General features: G+C 35.0%; 1 protein-coding gene across 2 annotated transcripts in view; it reads left to right on the top strand.

Annotated features, from left to right (window-relative positions):
* Nucleotides 1-25,374, top strand: part of Zbbx (zinc finger B-box domain containing) — a 90,499-nt gene that overhangs the window by 56,332 nt on the left and 8,793 nt on the right. For both annotated transcript variants that reach the window (XM_021196651.1, XM_021196650.1), the window contains exons 8-15: nt 1,221-1,330; nt 1,676-1,776; nt 3,052-3,131; nt 4,998-5,137; nt 8,695-8,984; nt 14,274-14,421; nt 15,887-16,009; nt 24,085-24,342. In XM_021196651.1, the coding sequence (XP_021052310.1) occupies nt 1,221-1,330; nt 1,676-1,776; nt 3,052-3,131; nt 4,998-5,137; nt 8,695-8,984; nt 14,274-14,421; nt 15,887-16,009; nt 24,085-24,342 (1,250 nt within the window). The remainder of the gene's footprint in view (nt 1-1,220; nt 1,331-1,675; nt 1,777-3,051; nt 3,132-4,997; nt 5,138-8,694; nt 8,985-14,273; nt 14,422-15,886; nt 16,010-24,084; nt 24,343-25,374) is intronic.

The raw sequence follows: 25,374 nt of genomic DNA, 5'->3' as shown, positions 1-25,374 counted from the left end.
CTTTACTTATAAAATAAAGATGAAAATAATCAAGTAATATGTTTTACTTCATGAATTATTTGGTAATAGCTTATTTGCACTTATGTATATATACAGGGACTTATAGCTCAATAAACTAATATAAACTAGGAAGCAGTTTCTGGTGACCAATTTCCCTTTGCTCTTTGGTATTACTTTATATTCTTGTATATTACTTAGTTAAATTCTGATCAGAAGTAGTTACTCTTTCATAGAATGTTTTAAAATGTAAAGCTCAGTAACACAAAATATTTTGTACTTATGTGATTTGTATCACATATTCCAAAATGCAGCTGTTGTATTTACTAGTAAAAAAAAGGCACTGTAAACTGTAACCATGGTTAGGAATATATTCTTGTGGAGGCAGGGTGCTCTTGCTCTGTTCTCTGCCTAAAACTAGTCAGTTCTCCTCTTCCTCCTCTTCCCAATATCATCTAGTTAATGAGCATCATAGTAGAGATTATTTAATCTAGTGTCTATTCCTTTTGAATGTACCAAAAGTAGAATAAAATGGGTAAATTTTAAGTTTTATGTTGGCATTAACAGTATCAATACACTGGCAGCCACGTGAGCTTGCATGATCTCTGGAGATTGTGCAGCTATTTTTATTTAACTCACAAATAAACTCCCTCCTCACAAATTCTGTAGTCACAATTAAATACAAACTCTTGAAGTCTCAGAATTCCCAAGATTCAGGCTTCCCACTTGAAACACTCTGCCTCCACCCTTGATGTTAATTAGGTAACAGATGCCACAGACATAACATCTCACATTCTTATAATTGGACCCTATTTTACCACTCCACCAATGTGTTGAAAGTCTAGATAAATGCTTTCAGGTTGCCTTAGAACTCATCAAAATACAGTGCAATAAAACATAGTCTGGTAAATTAGCCTTGTCAACAGCATGACGTGATCTTTAGATTCCATGTGACTTTTGAAAGAATACTGACTTGAATCATGACATTGGTCTTCATCTTAAGCCAAACACAGTATGCAGTTGAAAAACGTATGTAATGTGGTATTGATTTCAAAAACCTTCATCACATTAAAATTATATTAATAATAATAACCTGTGAATTAATATTACGGTCAAAATGTCAGCATGAATTTTGAATTCTCACCTGGTAAGCAAAACATCTAATCTGGGAATGTTCAATTAAGATGGTTTTCTCTTTTAATTGGAGCTTTGTTGTTTTACAGAACTCCACAGGAACAACTTTGCACCATGCTATCAAATACATTCACACATCCATGCGAAGCTACTGCAGAGGCACAGTGCACTCAGAATGGAAATGAGTCTGACAGTGATGGTCAGTTGAGCTCTGATTAGATCTTTTAACACTTATTGTTTAAAATCAAATAACCAAGCAGTAATCAACACATGCTTTCAGTTTTGGTCCATGTATTATTCTGAGATAGAATATGAAACTCTAATTTCTTTTATTTACTATAGTACAGTGCTTTAATTTAAATAGCTTCTTGTAAGAGATAAGTGCAATCAAATGTGTGTATTGTTTGAGCTGAAGGAATCTATAGTGTTTGCATCTTTGTGTAGATTCATGAAAAACTTCTTTCATTGTTAGTAGTATTAGATCAAGACAGCAACTTATCAGACATGTTCTTTGCTAATGTTATTTTTCAATTCTATTTCCTAGTTGAAGAGATCAAAACCAAATCTCCACCCCTTTTTATGCCTGCAGAAAAATTGAATATAGAGAGACCTCCACCATCTTTAACAATAGTAGAACTGGATGATGTAAGTGTATAATGATCATTCCAATTTTTTTACCATAGAAAATTGGTAATAACGATGGCCTCCTGTTTTTGTCATTAAGATCTTTAAAAACCGCCAGAATTTAAGAAGACATTCATGTTTGGATTGCAGCTTGTCAGTTAATTGAAAACTATGTATTTTATTGTAAAGAGTGTATGTACAAGCTAACTTAATATTGCATGTTTTCAGAGGCATTCCTCATGGAAGAACTGCAAGGGTTCTGCTATGCTAGCTCCCGGAATATGTTTTTTTTTTTTTTCCCCTATAGTGCTTTATCCTTTCACATTTTCATAAATGGGTCAGTTTTGTTACATGGTATTTTGTGTAAATATATGTTGTTGTAAAATGTAATTTCTGCAATATCATTAATATTATTTTTCTTTAAATGAAAATATATTATTTATAATGTAAGAGTTTTAAAAAACAATGACAGTACAACCCTGGAAGACATAATGGAATCAGAGACAGCTAAGCAGAGCTCAGACCAACTGACTCAGATGTGATCCAGTCATGGCATTTGGCTTCCTAGTTATCTAATAGTTGAATTACCATTTTCTTCAAAACATTCTAACATTTTGGATTGCTTTTTCAGAAAATTATGAGAGTGCAGAGCTCATCTCTTGCTTCTTCTATGGCCACTGGATTGATAGATGCTATGGCTTTTCTTTCTTCTATTAATTATTTATTTATCATTTAAATAGTGTCAGATATTAGTTATACACACACACACACACACACACACACACTCACACACACACACAAACTCATTCAATAAAATTTTCATTCTTAGAATAAGTTGGAGACATGAGAGTAAGAAAAAGGGAAAAGTGATAGTCAAAAATCTACTAGGATTGACAGTTGTTACATAAATTGCTATTATTAGTCACAAATGTGACAATTATAAAAGTCAACTAAAACATTAAATTAGTTCTAGGAGAAATAGGTGAATTTCCTTTCCCTGGTAACATATAAGATATATAACTAGAGAGTAATTTGTAGTAATTATATATATATATATATATATATATTATACTCATACACAAATATATAGCTTATATATATATTAATATATATTAAACTATAATCTATATATGTGTAATTTATTAAAAGATGTTAAAATGAAAATATCTAAATATATGTAAATATATAAATATAATATATATATAAGCACACAAATATATATCACCCACAATTAACTGGCTAATGTATAGTGAATTTATTGAACATATTAACATCATGTAACATGCATTTTATAAGACTCACGGAGCAGAATTTGAAGACCCAGGAATTGCTGTGCCTTACAGAGTTGAATTGGCTAACTCAGAGAGTCAACTAAGGTAAGTTCTTTCCATTCTGATTATATCCTTTTTAAACACCAATCACAACAGGCTGGGCTGTGGTAGAATAGAAGAGCATTTGCATGCACACATGCCACAATAGGGAAGATCTGATCTACAGTGTAGCCAAAAATAATAGTAAGAAAAAAAAAGTCCAGCCATGTAAATACCATCCATTTCTTTAGCTGCAAAATTTGTGCTGTGTAAATATTTTTTAATGGTAACTTTACTTGAGTCATGTAGCAATTCATACATATTATTTTAATTTAACCATTTATAACATTGCAGTTTTGTCTAATATTCTTATTACTTTATATATTCTTAGGAATTTAGTAATTGCTTTCTTTTAAAATAGTTTTCCAAGTTGGATATAATATATATCAATTAATTTTTCTTTAAAAATTCTATTTGCCTATACTTTTTTTTGAACTCTAAAATAAGAACTTACATAAATGATCAGGTTCAAGAACTTTTCTAATATAAAACTGCTCTTTAGGCAAAACCTAATACATGATTGGCACTAGAACTATAGTAATTCACTTTGTAATTTTTTATGCTTTTTGTCATTTTCATATGGATAATTAAAATTAATTTTTCCCTTAGTAAAGTTAAAAAAAAATCTCTTTGTATGAACTACAGGACTTTTTGTTGTAATACCAAATGCCCGACTCCATAGTAGTATCCAGATCCTACTTAGCACCCCTACTAGAGCTTGGTTCAGACCAGCTTCTACCCTTCCCAGTATATCACAGCAGCTCTGAGTCTTAAGTGATGCCCTACAATCCCAGGGAGCTTTCTTTATGCACCTAGGGTCTCAAATAGTGAACAGCAGAAATGAAGTTGGTAGTAATGTTTTGATGGGAGGCAACTTTCTGATCAGTAGTTGAGAGGCTAATATACGTTATTGTGTCCCCTGACAGAAATGAATGACATTTCTGCTTGCTACTTTAAAGCAACTATTTAGTTATGTATTGTTCTGTGTATCTAAATGTGTGTGTGTATGTGTGTGTGTGTGTGTGTGTGTGTGTGTGCGTGTGCGTGTGTGTGTGTGTGTGTGTGTTGGCATATACCTGCATGTAAAGGGCAGAGGACAACTTATAGGAATGGATTGTCTCCTAGTACCATGTTAGTTTTGGGGATCGAACTCATGCCACAAGACTTGGTAACAAGACTTGGTCATAAATCTTGGTAACTGAATCATCTCCCCAGCCCCGATTCTTGTTTTGTTTTGTTTTTTTTGAATATACATTATCCAATGTCTTCTCTGACCCCTTTGTAAAGAAGTGTTTGAAGAGGTAAAGAAAATTCCCATTATGATTTGCCATTAGTCTTACAGTGTTTGTTTGAAGGTAACTACAAACCTATAATATTTTTTTCTTTGAAGCACAAGTGATGGTTTTGTTTAACTATAATCCATGAGCAATATGACTATATTGCTTACATAGAAATCATGTGTTGCTTAATCTGGAGTGGATGTTACAGTACAGATGTGTACACAGAAAATATGCATTATTGGCAACTGAAATGCAGAATTACATACTACTTTTAAACTCCACTGCTCACTGACTCATTCCTAAGATACCATAATTGTAATTCTATGACACTAAAATGTTCTTGAAAAGTCTAATAAATCAAACATATAGATATATTATTACATAGGAAATTTCTATTTAGATTTTGCAATGTACTTGCAATTAATAAGGTCATATGTCTTGCTCATAATAACACTTGTTTACCTTGTCTACAAAATGTCTACAAAAAATTTAAAACCAATATTAAATTATAACCTTATGTAATTAATAAACCTAAACTTTTAGGGACCATTGCTTTCAACACATTCTTTGTGCTTATCCCTAAACATGAAAGATCTACATTTATGGATTATCAGACTTGCTTCCCATGTGAAAATGACATCCATCACCATCTTATTTTCAACAAGGGAAAAGCAGATCTCTTAAGTCTATGTTTGAGAACAAATTCCAGGTATCACAAGGATGACTTAAAAGGTAACGTTTTGCCTTTTGCTTAATATATTTTAGTTACAAATGTTAGTAATTTAATAAAAGCAATAGCTGTAGTGGTTGAGGAACATGTTGCTTATTAATTTGTTCACTATAAAATCAGAAAAATGAGTAGTTGAAAGAAAATTGATTGAAAATAAATAATTCTCTTGAAAGTAATCTTTGTTATCCATGACATTTTTGTTGACCATATTCTAGAGGATTCATTAAGTCTAATATGCCTTCAAATTCTACTACAATTCTATTTTATTGGATATTTTATTTATTTGCATTTTAAATGTTATCCAATCTTTTTGATCAACAGACAAGTGTTGTATTTATAAGCCAATATAGTCAATGTAGTTCTCTATAAAATTTATTATGGGATAAAGTAGCATTTTGAAGTCATAAAGAGAAAGTTTTTGTGGTGAAAACATGATGAGTGTCTTTTACCTTCACATACAATTAAGCAGTTCCCTATAATATTCACATTGGATGTGAAGTTTATGATATAAACCCTAAACCTGCAATTCACTGTTTTAATTTCTGTGTTGTCCTCCCATCTAATCTTTTGAATTTTGTAGATCTGAATGTTAAATGGAAATTTTGGACTTTTCTGGCTTAACATTTACGACCACTATCTAAAGAGTCATGCTGAAGTATCCTGACCTTATAGTCAATTTTCATATCTGCTCTTCAATCTCAGTCACCTTGAAATTTCATCATCTTCCTCTGCCTTTCTTTTAGTAATCTATGATTTAGTTACTGGATCATTTTAAAGCTTCCTTTCAGATACTCTACTTTAAAAACCTAAGATTTTTCAGGAAACCAGTAGGTACATCTTTGTGAATAAGTTGAGCCATATCCACTGGTATATTTCTTTTTAAAATTAACTGATTTAAATCTGGTGATAACTTGCCAGCAGAAGATGAGGAACAGTGGTGACTTCATGGCAGTCCTAATGGTCCTTACATTTTCGACTGGTATTACCCATATGAACAGTGTACACACACTGGAACTTATCACTTTGAATCCACATTTAGTTGGTATTGTTTTGCCACATTAAAGCCACCTTTCAATTGTGTTTGAGAAAATTGTGAACTCAAATAGTTGTCTGTTATTTCAAGGATACTTAAACATGTTTATTGTTTAGAGATGCTTTTTCTTTACATCAAGGTTGAGCAGAAATTACAAAGAACTGAAAGATTGCCTTTGCATTGGCATTTACATTGTGCCCTCCACTATCCACATTTCACAACAAAAAGCTCATTTTATTTTAAGCTAAGTAATATTGCACTGTATGAATGATCTTTAATTCATTTAGTTTTCCAATTAACTATAAAAGAATATTCTTTTGTGTCTAAGGTTTAGCAATTATATATATATATATATATATATATATATATATATATATATATATATATATATCTTCTACTAAAACCCATATAGGAGTTATTATTATGTTACTGTGATAAAATAGTCAAAGAAGGTTGGAAATATAGGGTTTGTTTTAGATTAGAGTTACAGAAAGGATAAAGTCCATTGTGTCAAGGAAGGCATGACAGCAGGATCCCCAGCAGTTAGCAGAGCAGAAATCATCACATTCCATCAATATACAGGTAGCAGAGATGAAAATCAACAAGTGAGACCAGGCTATAAAATCTCAGATCCCATCTCTACTGCTGTTCTTTCTTCTTCAAGATTTTACCTTCCAAAAGTTTTATAACCTTCCCAAATCAGCTGGAGACCGTGTCCAAAAGTATTAGCCCGTGGGTTAGAGTTCATATTTAAGCCATAACATATCTACGAAAGTACTGAGATATTTTGCATTTCGACAGAAAAAGAGAATTCCTTTGGCTGCAGAGTTCACTGGCCCTTGATGTAGTCAGCTCCAGAGTGAAATCTGATATTAAACATTTCTTGATATATTTACTTGCTGTTTGTATATGATTTGGAGTGTATGAGTTTAAACATGTAGTATCTCTCTCTCTCTCTCTCTCTCTCTCTCTCTCTCTCTCTCTCTCTCTCTCTCTCTCTCTCTCTCTCTCTCTCTCTCTCTCTCTCTCCTCTCTCTCCCCTCTGTGTGTGTATGGGGGGGTGATGATAGGATTTTAAACTATATCGATGTATAAATGCATTAAGTACTCTGGTATCTCTTCTCTGTGTCATTGTAATGAAATATGTATGCTTTGTTATTATAGATTTTTGTTGTTGTTGTTTTGGTTTTTCAAGACAGCGTTTCTCTGTGTAGCCCTGGCTGTCCTGGAACTCACTTTGTAGACCAGGCTGGCCTTGAACTCAGAAATCCGCCTGCCTCTGACTCCCAGCACTTGGGAGGATTAAAGGTGTACCCCACCACTGCCCAGCTGTTTAATTATAGAATTTTAAGAGTTCTTTTTATATTTTGGATAATAAACATTCACAGATGTATTTTCCCAAGTATTTTCTTCCATTGCTTTAATTCTATTACTGTATTCCCAACAGAATTTATTATAGATCATTGTGAAAAGTTTTTCAGCAGTAGTATCTTACAGTCTTGCAACACACTATCGAAATTATCTATGAACTTTTCAATTCATGTGACATCTTTTATTTTACCATATCATATATTTTTATATTTGGATCTTTCTATGGGATAAGCATAGGAATATTTTTGATATTAAACCATCTTGACAGCCTATTTAATGTTCTCTTAGAAGTACATATCTTATATGTTTATTTTACTTCTCATAATATTTGTCATTTTATTAATTATAGCAATTTGAGGGATAATTTCCATATGAGGAATATTATATGGAATATTCTCCATGTTATATAATTATTTGGTAATTACAGGCAACACTTTGGGACTGTAGCCTAGAATTGACACCACAGAAGTGTTAATTAAATTTTCTACTATTTTACATATTCTATCATCAAATAGAGGTATTCATTTTGGAACAAAATTAAGAGTTGAACAGCTTAAACTCTATCCAATACAAATAATGCTTGGTGTGCTTTAAGGTGAAAGTAATTTGCTGGTAAAATCCTTAGTGTTTTGAATCCTCAGAGCACCTTGTCCATGTGAAGCCTTGCTGGCTTCACATTAGTCATATACAGAGTTTGATAGGAGAGAATGACAGATGGTGTTGCCTGAGATGCACTTAAGGATCTAATTGGTTGAGGTCCGGCTATACACTGACAATTTCCAAGAATAGCAAATGATTCCAGTCTGCAGCCCAGTAAAAACCAATGATCTAAATGAGGAGACTTGAGGCACGCATAATGAGGTAATGACTAATACTGCCTTGCTCATTTGGTACCCTGGTACAGCAGATATTCCTGCCATGGTGTCTTGTTGTCCCCTCATTACTACAGTATTATCTAGTTGACTCCCTTTGCCCTGTGTTAACACAATTAGAACTGATAATGTAGAATACAGAAATGGTGTAAACAGGTTTTGATAAAACAAGATTTATACATAAAACATTTTTAATCACTGGAGTCCCTAACCACTGGACTTTTGGCTTTTGAATAATATAGTTAATTAATTTTTAATGTTTTTATGGATTTTTCAAACACAGATTTTGGCAACACTGTGGAGACTTGCATTTATTCTGATGAGTACAAAAAAATAGGAGAAACCACCGCTTTTGAGAAAAATGAAACAGAGAAAAATAAAGACCCAAAAAATAACAAAGACTCTGTTGATTCCTGCATGTCACTTGGGAGCAAGGGTTCCTTGCCAACTATAGATTTATCTACAACTTTCATAGAGGAGAATTCATCTCAAGACACCAACAAATCATTAAAATGCAGCAATCCAAATGAGAGGCCAAACTTGGGAAATTCAAAAATTGCAAAGCAACCACTGGTAAATACCTATTATATTTACTGTATCAATAGTTTATAAGGACATTCTTGAGAAAATGATGTTATGGCATACTACATATGAAAAGGTTATTTTCTACTGAAATTAAAGTACTGCCTCTGAAGGTGATAGCTAAAGCATGACTCATATGGAAACAGGCACTAGGGGTTTATATATGACAAATTCTTATAAGATAAATGCCATTTTAACATGCATTTTTCTGTGATAAATGATGCTAGAGAAACACCTCATAGATATATCAAGAATAATGGTGCTTTTGCAAATAAATTTACAAATGGAGAATAGAGTGTTATTCTGTTTTATATATATATTACATGTGTGTGTGGTATGTACAAACACATATACATGCATAAACATACATATATGTACATCAATACGTTTACTATTAAAAGTGATATCTGTTTAGGTGCAGAGAAAATGACCACTTCTTGCAATGTAGGTAAAGCAAGTCATGATTTTAGGAATATGGCTAAGGAGGAAATAGTGCATCAAACAAAGAAGCTCATTCTTGTACTCATGCCAGACTTTAAAATGTTTTCGAACCTTCATTCTACATGATAGAAGCCTTCTGTAGTTATGATTATTAATAATAAAATTCTTGGTAATTAGATAAACCACCCATTTTCCAGTACTTAAAATTTAATTTTAAAGTCATTTTATGCAGCCTAAATGGAAACAAGAATCAAAACGTGTGGGAGAATGAAATGACTGTATGATCATTTGGTTTTGTGCCCACCGTTGTTGTTTGTTTTTGTACTGTTCTATCAATAATGTAGTGTCTTTGATATGAAACTGGAACTGAGACTTCTTCAAAATCCCAGATACTTATACATTTGTTCAGATACTGAGGAATGGATCTTGTACTAAGAGAAATATCCTCATGTGCAATATGATGATAGAAAACTGATCTGGGGAGATTTGGGGCCAGGTCAATAAAATATTTGACATGAGAAGTAGAACATTGGGGTTATAATTTTACACAGGTATGTAGGTACCTATCCAGTTAGTTGTATATTCTTGCCTGCAATTTCCAAACAAAGATACTAATGTCTGTCATTCCTAGGAATGACCTGGTATACATGGGGGATATAAACCTAATTCCTTTCCAGAATGAAACTCACTAGAATTACCCCACAGCAGTGTCTCACTTCAAATGAGCTTGTCATTCTACTGACCCTGTGAAGAAATCAGTAGATTATGATGTCTATTTTCAGCAAAGAAAAACAAGAATTTATTTTCCCACATTCAACATGGCATTGTGGTGATGGTTTGATATATATATTCATATAGGAGAGGAATCCTACACTTAGGGAATGCTGGTTCTTCTGTGGGTAGTGAATATATCCTCATCTATCCTGAGGATGTTCAGTGGGACATGGCTCACAGAGCTGATGTGGAGGGTGTCACACTGACATCAAATGTATCTGAGAAGGAAAAAAAAGGCCAGTCCTTAGAGTAAATTTGTCTGGAACTTTCTGTCAGGATCCCTATGACCATAAAATTTCACAGATGGTTAAATTCTTAGGTGGCCATGTTTTCTTTCTCTCTTTGTCTGTCTCTTTGTCTCTTCTTTCTTTTCAGCAAAAAAAAAAAAAAAAAATAATTACTACAAAATGTATACAGATGATTTCTTACTGTGGTTCTGCTTCCAAATTGTGTCTTTTATTATTCTGTTAAAGGAACACACATTTATTAGAGCCATATTTCAATTTTGAAGTTTATTGTTTGTGGTCTTGGAATATTTAGTAGGATACACAGTTGTGTCCAGCTGTTGAAATCCAGATAAAGTATAATTTTGATGTCTCAGGTGCATTAAACACATTCTCAAAATACAATACTTTTAAACTTAAGTTTAAGTTTACTAGGGTATAAAGTAACTGTGAGCACAAGAGAATATATGATCATGAATGGAAGAAACTAAGTAAAAAGCAATAAATCACAGGCCTGGCACAAAAGTAATGAAAACTCAATAATAAGGAAAATTTAATGTGCTTATGAAGAAATAGTGATGATAAGAAAGATATAAGACATAAAATTAAGTTATACTAGCACTAGAAGCTGTTATTTATATAAAAAGATTAATAAGACAATTCTAGAAGTGTGAAGCTGGAAGAAAAAGTACAAACATTGATACATGTTGAAGTATAATATAATTTTATATTGAAGCATAATATAATTTTAAACTTATTACATCGATGTATTATTTAAATACTTCAAAATGTTGAAAAGTAGAATAGATTTTCTATAAATATTACTTATGAAATTTTAGTGTGAATGAATTTAGAAATCTAAAGAGACAGATGTCATTTGCCATCATTCGATTGTGTTTTTCCAAAGTTTCTATGTTGGAATCATAATTCCCAGTACCAGAAGTATTAAGATCAAGTAGAGTGTACATGATAGGGTCATGTGTGCTCTCCTTATGAATGTCTTTCTGTGGTTACTCTAGAAAGAGTAATGTTATTTGACAGAGTTTGTTACAACAGTAAGTTGTGGCACATTTAAATCTTTGGTGTTTCTCCTACTCTTACCTTCCCCCATTGGATGGTAGAGCAAGAAGGCACTGGGAAGACATGGACCCCAGATCCTAAACCTTTGAATATTCAGAATGAAAGGAAATCTACTTTCTTCACAAATCAACCTGTATGTGATACTCTATTGTGGTAACCAAATAATGAATGAAGACAGAATGAATATTTTTGAACTAATAGTAAATGCATTTGTGTTTCTGCATATTGTTTTCCCTTCATAACAAATCAGGGAAAATGAGTCATGAAAGATTTTCAGGTCACATTTAATAAATAATTAAAGAATTTATGTTCTAATCAAAACACTGAATCTTTTGTACAAAAAAAAAAAAGGAATAACATCTTTCAATGACAATGACTTCCTGAGGCCTGTGTACCTTTAATAAAGAAATCTGAAGAACACTATTTTTCACTATGTAAACTCAGAAATCAGAAAATAATGGTGAATAGACTTGGTAACATTCATAAAAAGTCAATCAAGTGACTTTGAAGAACCCACATGCACAACAGAAATAGTAAAGTTTTTGAGAAATTTAAAATATTCTTGTTAAACAATTAATGAAGTGTAACTTCATTACCTTAATGAAGGGAATTAAAAAAAAACATAGTTTCTGGTAATGCCTATAATGAAATTAATAACAGTATTACGATGAAACAGAACTATACTTTTAACATAACTCCACATATATTGACATTTAATTATGAAAAAATTTCATAGAGAAAAATGACATTTTTGCAAATATTTAAGATTTTTAATTAATTTGAATAGATGCACTATGATAGTAATAAGTTATAATAAATGCTTGCATTATAGAGTATATAATGCATGTATATAACAAAATAAAGCATGATTAACTATTGCTATACTCCTCCCAGTTTGGCATTCCCACCTCTCCACCCAGATCCAGTTCTCTCTTATCAAGACTGGACAAGGCAAGAGAGTCTCAATGGGAGCAAAAGAATCTCAAGAATAGACAAATGAGTTGGAGAAAGACCTGCTGCCATCATTAGGAATCCCACAGAAAACACCATGCAATCAACATCGGAGAGACTTCCTCTGGCAGCATATGGGAGGGGTTCCTAGAATGAGCCATTATGCAGAAAGATTCTAACTTGGGGGGTCTCCATTTCGTCCCTCCCCTTGAAGACCTGAGAGCCCAGCAGAAGAGAGAGAAAACATTGTAGGAATCAGAAGGGTTGAAGGACAGCCCACCAAATCAACATAGCGGGGCTCACATGGACTCACAGAGACTGAAATGTCAAGCACAGGACACGCATGTCAGGTCATCTGTGTATATGTGCCATCTGTTTATATGTGTGCTAACATTTTTCAAAATGCCTCATACCTAGTTGCTCAGGACAATATTACTGAATTTCAAGAAAATATGCTCAGCAAATTTGCAGATGTCTTTCAGAAATTTTTAGTACTATACATCTGTTTGTCTCAAAGAGTCTGTTACTCCAACTATCTTTATTTGGGCACAGTTTAAACTAATCCTCCTTTAGCAACTCAAATAAGCAGTGACTATCCACAATCTTCTAGGGAAATAGTCTAAGCCAATGTCATGAACAGTAAAATGCTCATTTATGGAAAAATATGCTTTTGACCTCATATTTTCATGGTGAGTTAAATAACCATTATTCCTAGAAGTTTGTCAGTAAGGTAACAACATGGAATATACACCATGTAGGAATAAAACTGTAGTTGTTTCATAGAAATCATCTTCTGCTAGTAGTAGTTTCAAACTGAGAGGCCAGGAGACTGAGTATCTTCATTCAGGAATTGACTAGGCTAGTCTTAGTGGCGAGTCGGATTATAAATACAAAAACCTTGAGTAACAGGAAGGCACCACCAAGAGACTGTTCGATAATGACAGGTTTTGAGATTAGACATCAGAAGAGTTGGTCCTTCACAGTTTGAAGAAAGGATTCTTGCTTTCAGATATTCAAGTGGTTGAACTGTAAGCTCCCCTTTAGCAAAGTGATAATTCCTTTGCCAGAAATCATGTAGAAAACTATTATATTCAAGAATAAAATTCAGATTCAAGAATCAGTAATAATTTTGGCTGTGTTGTTTCCTAAAAGTCAAATTAAATGTAAGATTGTTCATTTTGGACTTTTGTCATTGTAAAGTAGAAATTCCTATTGAATTATGTTTTTGAGCTATACTGGGAATGGAAATTAACTAGTTGGAAGTCCTTGGTAATCCTGATTCTGAAACTGTCTATACTAAACTTTGTGAATTTGAGAAAAAAATAGTGCAAAATAAAATATCACCATTGTAAATTTCCAAAAATCTAAACTAAGAGTTTAAAAATGTTTTTTATTGATAATGGCATGATCTGTATGTAATAGAGCTGATCAATAAGTGGGAGAGCTATAAACAAGTTCCTGGAGAGTGGAGTGGGATTCCTGAATGCCATACATTACTGGTTGCCAGCCTTATTTCAGGATGTTTAAATGTCATTTACATGTTTTTTTTTTTTTTTTTTTGAGTTATAAAAATCACTTCATGGTATTTCATCTTTTGGAACAAAATGTTACATCAAATTTCAGTTTATAATTAGTTTTTGTATTAAATAGATATAAATTTTATATTAATTTTGTCTCCCTATAAGAGTGTAAAATTTATTGCAGCAAAACTGGTGTCAAAAATCATAGTAAGTTGCTTAATGACTGGATGATTGCATGACTTGGTTTTAATGAGCTAGAAAATAAACAAGTGTTAAATGTTGTTTTCTAGTTTCGAAAAGTAGCCATCAGAAAAAAACCTATAAATGAACGATATCAAGGACCTAAGAAGTTCTTTCCTGTTGATAAAAATGAAAGTCTCGATGTTTTCCCTTCACCAAGCATAAAAGGCAGTCATTCATGTTCTGAGATCACCACAGGTAACTTCTGGTTTGGAATCAGGATGTAGACAGAAACTGGTAGCAAAATATTATATCTAAAATATGATGTCATATACTTTAAGAATAAATTTTATTTATATAAACATCTGCATATACTTTTTACATTTATAGTAGTTTTTCATTATAATTAGGACATAGGAGCTGAGTAAGCTTTGTTTCACAATTGAGACTGCATTTCATAATAAAGCTCTTTTCAATTAATGTCCCTTAATTCAGATTAATATTGTTTGGGAACATAGTAGAAATAAAAAAATGAGCAATGAATTTATATGATTTTTCCAGTATATTGAGGTATTATTCTTTTTTTTTTCTTTTCTGTTGTTGCTGTTGTTGGTGATTTTTTTTGTTGTTTTTTTGGTTTTTGGTTTTTGGTTTTTTTTTCAAGACAGTGTTTCTCTCTGTAGCCCTGGCTGTCCTGGAACTCACTTTGTAAACCAGGCTTGCCTTGAACTCAGAAATCTGCCTGTCTCTGCCTCCCAAGTGCTGGGATTAAAGGCATGTGCCACCACTGCCAGGCAGTATTATTCTTTAAATTGTTTATTCTTTTACAATATCATATACATATTCTGATTACTCTGATGGACTATTATATTTTATCTTTTTATCTGTATTGATCTTCCTTGTCTTAGTTAGAGCAACAAAGCATCATGGGCAAAAGAAACTTAGGTTGCAAAAAAAATTTTTTTTCTTCATTTTATACTTCCTTATCACTGAAGGAAATCAAGTAAGGAAATCAAGGCAGAAACCGGGAGGCAGGAACTAATGCAGAAGCCATGGTAGAATATTGCTTATTGGCATGTTACTTCTGGCTTGCTTGTCCTACTTTCCTGTATAACTTAAGTCCATGAGCCCAGGTTTGACATTACCCAAAGTCAGTTGGGCCTTCCCCCATAAATTATTAATCAAGAAAATAGGCCAATCTTATGGAAGGATTTTCTCAATTAAAAATACTTATTCCTAAATTACTTTAGATTGTGTCAAGCTGACATAAAACTAATTTTTACACCCTTCTTCATGAGTTTCTTTTCCAAGTTTGTATATTTTCATCTTGTTTGTGACCCCATTGAGATTAACAGAACTATCTCTGTGATTGTGGGTCAGTTTCTATCCATGGAAACCTTGTAAGATCATACAACTGAAAGAGGAACCACATTATCCAAGCATATATCAATAGATTTCCAGGAAAGAGAAGGATTGACTGAGTCCCTGTTTTACCTATGACTCACTGATAACCTGTGAAGCCTTGTAGATCCTAGTGCAGACCACTGCAGCTGTTGAAAGTGCACGATTCTAATGGGTGCATCATATGAATAAGACATTTCATAGTCCTCCTCTGTGCCTTCTGTCCATAGCATTCTCTCCAAGTCCTCTTCTGTGTTCCCTGAACATTATGAGAGTGCGACTTATCTCACTTTATACTTTAAATTGCATTATCATTTTTCAGTTTCAGAAGACAAAATGTGGATCCCATTGAGCAGCTTAAGTGGGTATGCTGGTAGTGCAGATGCCTTGTGTGATCAACAGAGTGATGAAAATCCACTTCCAAATATGCATCAGCAAAAGTCAGGTACAGTCAATGGGAAGGCAGAAGTGTCATGTTGGTGGCTCACTTTGTTTCATTGTTTGATTCTTTCCAAACTGTTAGTCATCTGAAAATTTTGTGCAGTTTTACTTTATTCTACAAGATAAAGGAAGATAATTATGCTGCCAAATAAACTTATTATTTCTCTCAAAGATAAATTATATTCCTAGTTATTTTCCATAGCACCTTATTGGTGAATTGTATATAAAAAATGTAGCTTAGAATATGGTACATTTTTGAGCAATCATTAAAGAATATATATATAAGTTCTTTATATATTAGCTACATTTTGTGCTATATTTCATGTTCTTTTTCTTGATTCTTCTTTTAATTGAAAATAGATTATTCTCTCATACAATACACCTCACCACAGTCTCCCCTTCCTTTTCTCCTCCAAGCTTCCTGCCCCCCGACCCCCATAACGTGGGCCATGCTATCTCTCCAGGATCCACATCCCCTCTGTATCCTCTCAGAAAAGAACAGGCTTCCAAGAGCCAACAACCAAACATAAAATAAAACAAGGCAAAAGCCCTCTCACTGAGGCCGGACAAGGCAATCCTACAGAAGGAGAATCTCAAAAACAGGCAAAAGAGTCAGAGACAAACCCACTCCCACTGTTAAGAGTTCCACAGAAACATCAAGCTAACAGCCATAATATATACATAGAGGGTAGAGGATCTGGTACAGACCCCTGCAGGCTCCATGCTCGATGCTCAGGCTCTGTTAGCCTCTTTGTGCCTCACTTAGTTGATTGAATGGACCATGTTCTCCTGGTGTCTTCTATTCCCTCTGACTCTTTCTGCCTCCTCTTCTGTTGGATTTCCCAAGCTCCAAGAGGAGGGATCCAGTGGAGACTTAACAATCTTATGATTATTTCTAATTGTGAAGTCACTGAACTATATTAAGAATGCAAACTTAGATCCAGGATCAATATCATTTAATCTTAAATCTAGTGATCCTGGGAACCTTATTTTCTAAAGATTACAACTGCATTTATTTATAGTTTTGTGAGTTACATGTATACAGATGAAACCCTGAGGTTTCTATCCCAGGTATTTTCCTGATGAATTTGTCACTAGTAGGCTAGAGTATTTCTTTTATCCCATTAAACATGCTATAGTATATCTGTTTTTTTTTTTCTGTGTTTCACATGAAGTTGCAGTATGTAGGTAAAAGAATTAAATAATCTTAACAAGAGTGTGGGGTGTGTGTAGCGTGTTAACATCATTTGAGAGTCTGGGGATAAAAGGATGCATGAGTATTTTTCCCTTGTCTCAGGGAGATTGAAACTTAGTATTACATGACAAAATGGGCTACTTACTTTAGTTTAAAGCCTCTCTTCAAGCCAGAAATTTAATTTCCTATTATGTGCTCACATACATATAATCTATAAGTCTCTTTTGCCCTAAATGAACAAGTCTCCTTGGCTAGCTTATATCTTTTCTACATGAATTTCTGTTGATTCACCATTAGAAATAGTATTTTTAGTATTAGACCATCCACTTTTGATAACATTTTTGGAGTTCAATGATTAGATACTTACTGTCACATCAAATTTAAAAGTAATCTCAAATTTGCTGCTTCTTGCCTCCTGGTCAGGGAGAAGGAACTGTGTTTCCAGTCACTGTGTATTGTTGAAAATAAATTTAAACACAGGCTGTGAGAACTCAGTTACAAAGGCAAATCTTCCTATGTAAATAGCCGGATGCTTTCAAGACTATATCTGGGGCAGATGCATCATTGAGTAATTTACTATGAAAGCCCTTTGTTGTAAAAAATGTCCCAGGCCAGCCACTGTCAGCCACTGGAGATTAAAAAAGGAACCTGACCCAGAAGTCCACCCAGAGTTTCTCAGATGCCAATATCAACATCAAACAAACAAACAAAAAACCATGTTATAATGTAAATGTTGATCCTTACAGGGATAAGCAAAACACCCAATAATCTGCAGCTGTCAATCATTCTCTGTGGTGTTACTGCAGATTCCTCCAAGGTCTTATTTTGAGGAAACTGCTAAACATAAACATAAGAATGTACAAATTAAAATATTATATGTCAGCTACAATAGAGGTCTGTGTGTGCTACTTTTTTTTTTTTTGGAGGTAGAGATAAAATAGATATGTCAAATGTTAGAGATTATAGAACATTTAGTTGCGTCTTTAAAAGGTAATAACAATGGACAGTTAGGGAGAATTGGGCAATGGGTTCTGGACAGAGATAGTGGCCTGAAATAAAATGAAATATTCTTGGCAGTGTAGCAGGCTATAGAAATTTTATACTCTGAACTAATGCCAGTATATGTAGAAATGTTAATTTCTGAAAGGTCCTTAAAATCTGGGGATGTAAAAAGCATAGAATACATACGTGTTTAGAGGCAATTGTCTTTCTCATTCAACCTCCTTCAGTGTCCTGTGTGTCTGTAAATATAACACTGTAGAACATCTTCAGCTAGACAGCAAGAAGTCAAGTTGACTTGTACTGGCTAAGACCAATTCATTTGTAAATGCTGCTTCCCCTTTGAAAACTCAGCCCAAACTTCCCTACTTCAAATTGCATTAGCCAGCTGAGCCCTTGTTAGATGTCCAACCTGTTCTCTTACTGGCTCCTCTCTGTCCTTAGGCAGACAATACTTTTATTTTTAGTCCAAGCAAATGGTTCTCCCTTTGGTCCAGGAAGCTTTGCAGAATCCCAACCTGTTCTCAGAACTTCTTGAGGTTGTGCTGTTTGCTCAGTGTCCACTTCTCCCTCAGTATAGCCATGACTATTGCACACTTAGTTGCATTGGAGTGGTGTGAAGCTTAGTTGGGTGTGGGTGGGTGTAGTGCAGAATCTTGGCCTGCATGAGTGCAGACAATGAACACACCCAGATGAAGCCCAGGTTCTCTAGGGCAAGGTTTGTGTGGCCAGGGTAGGGATGCTGGAAGATACTTCATCTACATACTAAGGCATTTTCTAATGTATCTTACCTTGGTTACAAAACAGGAAGTTACTTGCATATTCCTCAGTGATGGAGACTGGTTCTAGTATTCTGGAGTGCAAACTGACAGCAGGGATGATGTCTGATTCATTTTAGAATACCTTAACTGTGGCACAATATTTGGCTGATTTAGAGGTTAACAAATTATTTTTATCATCCAATTGAAATAAGTGTTAATTCACTGGTTCTCAGCATTGGATGGAATTTAAGACATTATACTGTCTAATTCTGTATTTTAAAAATGAGGTGTGGGTTATCATATGTCAGATTACAAGCTGATTTCTGATTCAGCGAGGACAGATAACAAGGTTCTTAGGGACCCAGCTAAGCATTTCACCCACAAAACCATGCTGCATAAGCTAATGTTCTTTGTTTTCCTAGAAGTCTTTGAGAACACATTTTTATTTTTACAGTAATTCTTAAAAGCATGCAGGGTAGCAAGTATTCCAATAATTAAAATATTTTCCAAACCTACTTATTGATTACATTCTTGGTTCCTTTGATAAAAATCTTGTTGCTAAGATGCCACACAAGGAGACTGGAGAATGCCTCAGTAGAAAAAGTTGCTTTCCACATTTGCAAGGGGACATCAGTTTGATCCCAGAGCTCAAATAAAAGTTAGGAACAGTGGAGCAAGCCCATCATCCAGACACTAGAGAAGTAGGAACAAAGAGATCCCTGGGGCCTACTTGGCCAGCAAATCTAAGATGAATCAGTGAGTTCCAGGTTCCATGAGAAATGCTGTCTAAAAAATATGAGTGATGGAGGAAGGAATTCTATATTGACTGCTAACCCCTCAACACCTGCACAGAAAAAAAAAATGCTAAAGCAAAGCACATGCTATAATTGTTTCACCAATTCTTTTATTTATAAAATAGCAGTTACAATTACATTATGCATTAGTTGGTGATTTATTCATGTATCATGATCTCATTATTGGTTTTGTGCTCATTAATACCATGATAGTTTGTCTTTTCAATATGTAGATAGTTTCAGTACTAAGTATAGAATATATACTCTTCTGCAGTGAATGAGATATATACCAGAAGGAGCAATAAATAAATAAAATCTCTGTGTCTTGGTGACTTCAAACTATAGTGGAGCCTATTTCCAGCAGGGAACATTGTATGGCCTTTTGCTCTATGCTAGCCTGTCTGATCCATCCCCTGGGTACATTGTCGTTCAATTGGGATCGATTAACTTGAAATGCAGTGATATCCAGATGCTGCTGAAAGCAGCAGATACCAGAGTCCTTTCAAGTTTTCTGAAGGGCATTTGTTATAGTTTTCTCACTTCAGTTTTGTTGTTATTGTTGTTGTTGTTGTGAGAACCCCGAGCCTTTCTAATAACAACTTACTTTTATTTGCTATGCTCCAATGAGAAATATAAATGTGTTTACATTTTGCATTTGTTTAGGCTTCCAGAAAAAAAAAAAAAAGAATGTTTTCAGAGATCTAGGAAACTTGTGTTCTGTAAAGATTCCCTGCAATAGCTGCTTCTCTGCTGGGGTGGGTCTGATGCGGGAGATGCAGCTTGTCCCTTCCTAGCTATGAATTGCATATGGAGTCTTTCCACCATCTACATAAAAGAACAAAACAAAACAAAACAAAACACTTTCAATTTTGGTCACCATAATAATTCTTGAGGGCATTTTCACAAGAATCAATACACAGGCAAGTAACTGTTGATTACCATTCTTTAGAAATTTTTCTGCACACAGTCACAAAAGGGTCAGAGACTTAATTTATTCATAATTACATTTAGCAAAGTAATTTTTAAAATTGTTTTTTGTAATGTTCATTACAACCAGTATCCTCTGTGTGTTACCTTAGTGAGTTGTAATTAACAATATACATGTTGCATCCAGAGGCTTCTGTGGCTATCTACTATATTCAACACAGAATAAAAGAAAGAAAGAAAAAGAAAGAAAGAAAGAAAGAAAGGAATGAAAGAAAGAAAAAAAGGAAAGAAGAAAGAAAGAAAAGGCAAACTTACTCTTTATTTTATACAGGGTGACTTTCATAGTCAGTTTTGTAATTTAAATTTTTTGAGTCTGTAATGTGACAATGTTTTGAGGATAAGTTTAATCATTTCTATGATAATGACAGTTGTATATCTTAAAACTTAAATAAAGCATATTTCTTTTAAGGGGTTACAAACTTATTTTAAATTATTTATGTTTAACTTGAAATATGTTTATAAATCGGATGATAAATCAAAGAGATACACCTGTCCTGTGAGTCATTAATCCACTCCTTGTAAATTCCTATAGGTTTTGTTAAAGAATCTTTTGCAAAAAAGAGACAATTTTTAATCACTTCAGCTCTGTAGAATCTAAAGATTTTCTGCTTTTTCTGTAGCATAAGATGGAACATTAAAGAAACCAACTGAGCCAACCTCAGAAATGGAAATCATTCTGTCTGAGCCAGTGAGAGAGCAATAACCTGACTTGGTCAGTTCCGGGACCATGTTACTGAAGTGCCAGTAGCACTAGAGAATGATTTCAAATTCATAAAACTTAAAAATGAACTCTCATTTTCTTTTTAAAATCATTGTTCTTATATACTAGCATGACCTGGACCAGCACATTGTTTTTCAGTGACAAACTCCTAAGTGGGAGGGCCAGGGATATAAAGATCAAGAAGATGGGGAAGCTAAAGTTAGAATATTTGCAAAACCTGATGGCTTATGCCAGGTAATTATCTAGAACCCCATTGAAGAGAGGGAACAAAGAATTCAGGAGGCAGAAGGGATGGAAGACATGAGGAGAACACAGCCCAGTGAACCAACTAAGCGGGGCTCACATGGGCTCTCAGAGACAGAAGCAACAAGCACGGGGACTGCATGGGTCTGCCCAGGTTCTCTGCATATATGCTATGGCTGCTAGTTTGATGCTTTTTTGGGGACTCATAGCAGCAGGACTCTTCCTCACTCTTGGGATTCCTTTCTTCCTATTGTGTTGACTTTTTCAACCTCAGAATGGGGACTTTTGCCTTTTTGTATCTTGTTTTGTCCTGTTTGGCTGTCATCTTTTGGAAACCTGCTCTTTTCTGAAAGTAAAATGGAGGGGGTCAGGGTAGGCAGAAAGGGGAGGTGTCAGGAGAGCTAGGGAGAGGGCAAGGAAGGGAACTGTGGTTAGGATTTATTGCATGAGAGAAAAATCTATTTTCAATTAAAACGTTTAAAAAGTATACATCTTGTATACAGTTCTTCTGAAAAGAAAAATGAGACAAAGTCAGTGAAATACATTTCTACAATGGGAATTGCTGAGTGTGCAGGATCTAAAACCGTACCTACCCCAATGTGTGGCCCCGGGACATTACAGGTATTGCCAAACTTGTATCTGGTTTTAGACAAGGAACTAAGCTCCTTCTCCATGCATCAGGACCTCTGGGAAAGTCCTGACCTGGTCTAGCCTTCAACACTAGCCTATCTGTCTTCATATCAAATAAATGAATGAATGAATGAATGAATGAATGAGTGAAATCAATCAATCAATCAATCAATCAATCAATCAATAAATAAATAAATAAATATCCTGATAAGTTGAATTAGTTGTTTAGGAATATACCATGTGTATTTATCATTTTGTCCACTTTAAAAGGCAGAATATGGTATTTTCCTAGAATTTCAGGAGCATGTAAGGGCATTCAGCCTTGGATAGACTAGAATATAGCATTTGTTTTATAGTAGTCTAAAGTTGGTTTATCATATGATATTTTGTCTTAGCTGCTAATTTAGAGCTAAGATGAAAGGATGGACTATCCAGAGACTACCCCATTCGGGGATCCATCCCATCATCAGCCACCAAACCTAGATACTAATGCTCATGCCAACAAGATTCTGCTGAAGGGACCCTGATATTGCGGCCTCTTGTGAGGCTATGCCAGTGCCTGGCAAACACTGAAGTGGATGCTCACAGCCAGCTATTGGATGGAACACAGGGTCCCCAGTGGAGGAGCTAGAGAAAGTACTCAAGGAGCTGAAGGGGTCTGCAACCCTATAGGTGGAACAATAATATGAACTAACCAGTACCCCTGAGCTTGTGTCTCTAGCTGCATATGTGGCAGAAGATGGCCTAATTGGCCACCACTGGAAATAGAGGCCCCTGGGTCTTGCAAACTTTATATGACCCAGCACAAGGGAAGGCCTGGGCCAAGTAATGGGAGTGGGTGGGTAGGGGAGCAGGGGCGGGGGGTATAGGGAACTTTTGGGATAGCATTTGAAATTTAAATAAAGAAAATAATAATAATAATAATAATAATAATAATAATAATAATAATAAACTGAAAAAAAAAGAAAAAGAAAAATTAGGTTCTCTTTTCCTGAGTGCAGAAAAATAACTCAGAAGAGTTGCTTATGCCACCATGGATGTAATTTGAGATTAATTAATTGTGGATATCTCAAATAAGTGACAATATTGTTTGATGAACTCTGTTGGGTTGTGTTGAAGAAGGAAGCAACTAGTATGGTTTAAGTGTACTGTGAGGTGGAGCACAGGGGATGGCTCATTCAGTAAAGTGCTTGGCTGCCAAGTACCAGGACCTGAGTTTGATTCTCTAGATTCCATGTAAAAATGTCAGGCATGATGAAGTGTGCTTGTGATCCCATTGCTGGGATGGAGACTCCAGGAGGAACACTGGGGCTCACAGACAAAACACTGGAGTGTAATTGGTAAACGTATGCCAAAGAGACAGTTTTTCTCAAAGGAGTTGGATGGTGTTCCTCACCATGAGAACTCCATTAACATGTGTGCATGTTCATAAACCTTCGCACATGTGTGTACACAGTAAATTAAATAAACAAGTACACACACACACACACACACACACGTGGAATTTCCTTCCTTCCTTCCTTCCTTCCTTCCTTCCTTCCTTCCTTCCTTCCTTCCTTCCTTCCTTCCTTTCCTTTCTTTTCTTTTCTTTTTCTTTCTTTTTCTTTAAGACAGGGTTTCTCTATGCAAGGTACAGAGATCTACCTGCCTTTGGTCCCAGAGGGATTATGGAACGAGAGACATGTGCCATGCTACCAGCTTTCTACTTGGCAACTTAAAGCAGCGGTTTACTTTCTTTTCTTATTGTAGGCCAGAAATCACAGAGACCATCAACAGCAAATATTCCTGTTTCCAATGCCGATCAAAAAGACAGCAGCTGCCTTTTGTCCTCTTATACCCGATCAAAAAGTGCAGCTGCTCAGATGCCATCCAGAGCTGCTTCTGAAATTTCAGAAATTGAATACGTTGACATCACTGACCAGAATGAGCTATTCGGAGGTAACACTGCTGATCGACAAGCCTTAGACACTTTGGAGAAAGAATTAAATATACTGAGAAAACCTGCAGGTAAATGGTTAGATTTTGTTTATAAAATGTTAGCTCTGTATTCTGCTTCTGTTTTTTCTTCTTACTATTTTTATTTATTCTTCTCTCATATATTACATCCTGACTGCAGAGTGCAGTTTCCCTTCCCTTCTGCCCCCCTTCCCCCAACTGACTGCCCCCCATGCCCAATACACTCCTGTTTCTCTTCAGCAAAGGGCAGGCTACCTGAGGTTGCCAACAAACATGGCATATCAAATTTCAATGAGACTAGGCCCATCTTCTCCTAATAAGGATGAATGAGGCAACCAATAATGGAAAATGGGTACAAAAGAAGTAAAAGAGTCAGAGAAAGACAGCCCTGATTCTACTGCTAGGAGTCCCACAAGAAGACCAAGCTACACAACTGTAACATGGATGCAGAGGGCCTAGGTCAGACCCTGGCCAGCATGCAAGCTTCCTGGTTGTCTATTCAATCTCTGTAAGCTGCTATGAGCCCGGGGTGGTTGATTCTGTGGGTTTTCGTGCAGTGAATTTTTTTTGTTGTTGTTGTTGTTGTTGTTGTTGTTGTTGTTTTGGTTTGGTTTGGTTTGGTTTTGGTTTTTCGAAACAGGGTTTCTCTGTATAGCCCTGGCTGTCCTGGAACTCACTAACTCACTTTGTAGACCTGGCTGGCCTCGAACTCAGAAATCCGTCTGCTTCTGCCTCCCAAGTGCTGGGATTAAAGGCTTGCGCCACCACCGCCCAGCTTCATGCCGTGTTCTTGACCCCTCTGGCTTCTACAATACTTTGTTCACCCCTACCCCAATCCCCCATCCTGCTCCATGCCTTTTCTGCAGCATTCCCAGAGTGCCGCCTAATATTTAGTTGTGGGTCTGTGCACCTGTTTCNATCAGTTTCTGGATGAAACCTCTCTGATGATACTTGGACTAGATAGGAGTCTACGAGTACAGCAGAACGCCATTTGGAATGATTCCATTGATTGATTTTGATTGTTTTTCTGTGGTTTCTTTTTTTCTCTTTGTTCTCTGTCTCTCTCTCTGTCTCTCTCTCTCT

Source organism: Mus pahari, chromosome 4, assembly GCF_900095145.1.
Source record: "Mus pahari chromosome 4, PAHARI_EIJ_v1.1, whole genome shotgun sequence".
NCBI classification, from domain to species: Eukaryota; Metazoa; Chordata; class Mammalia; order Rodentia; family Muridae; genus Mus; species Mus pahari.
Note: the sequence above shows the minus strand (reverse complement) of the source record. Positions and strands in the feature narration are given on the sequence as shown.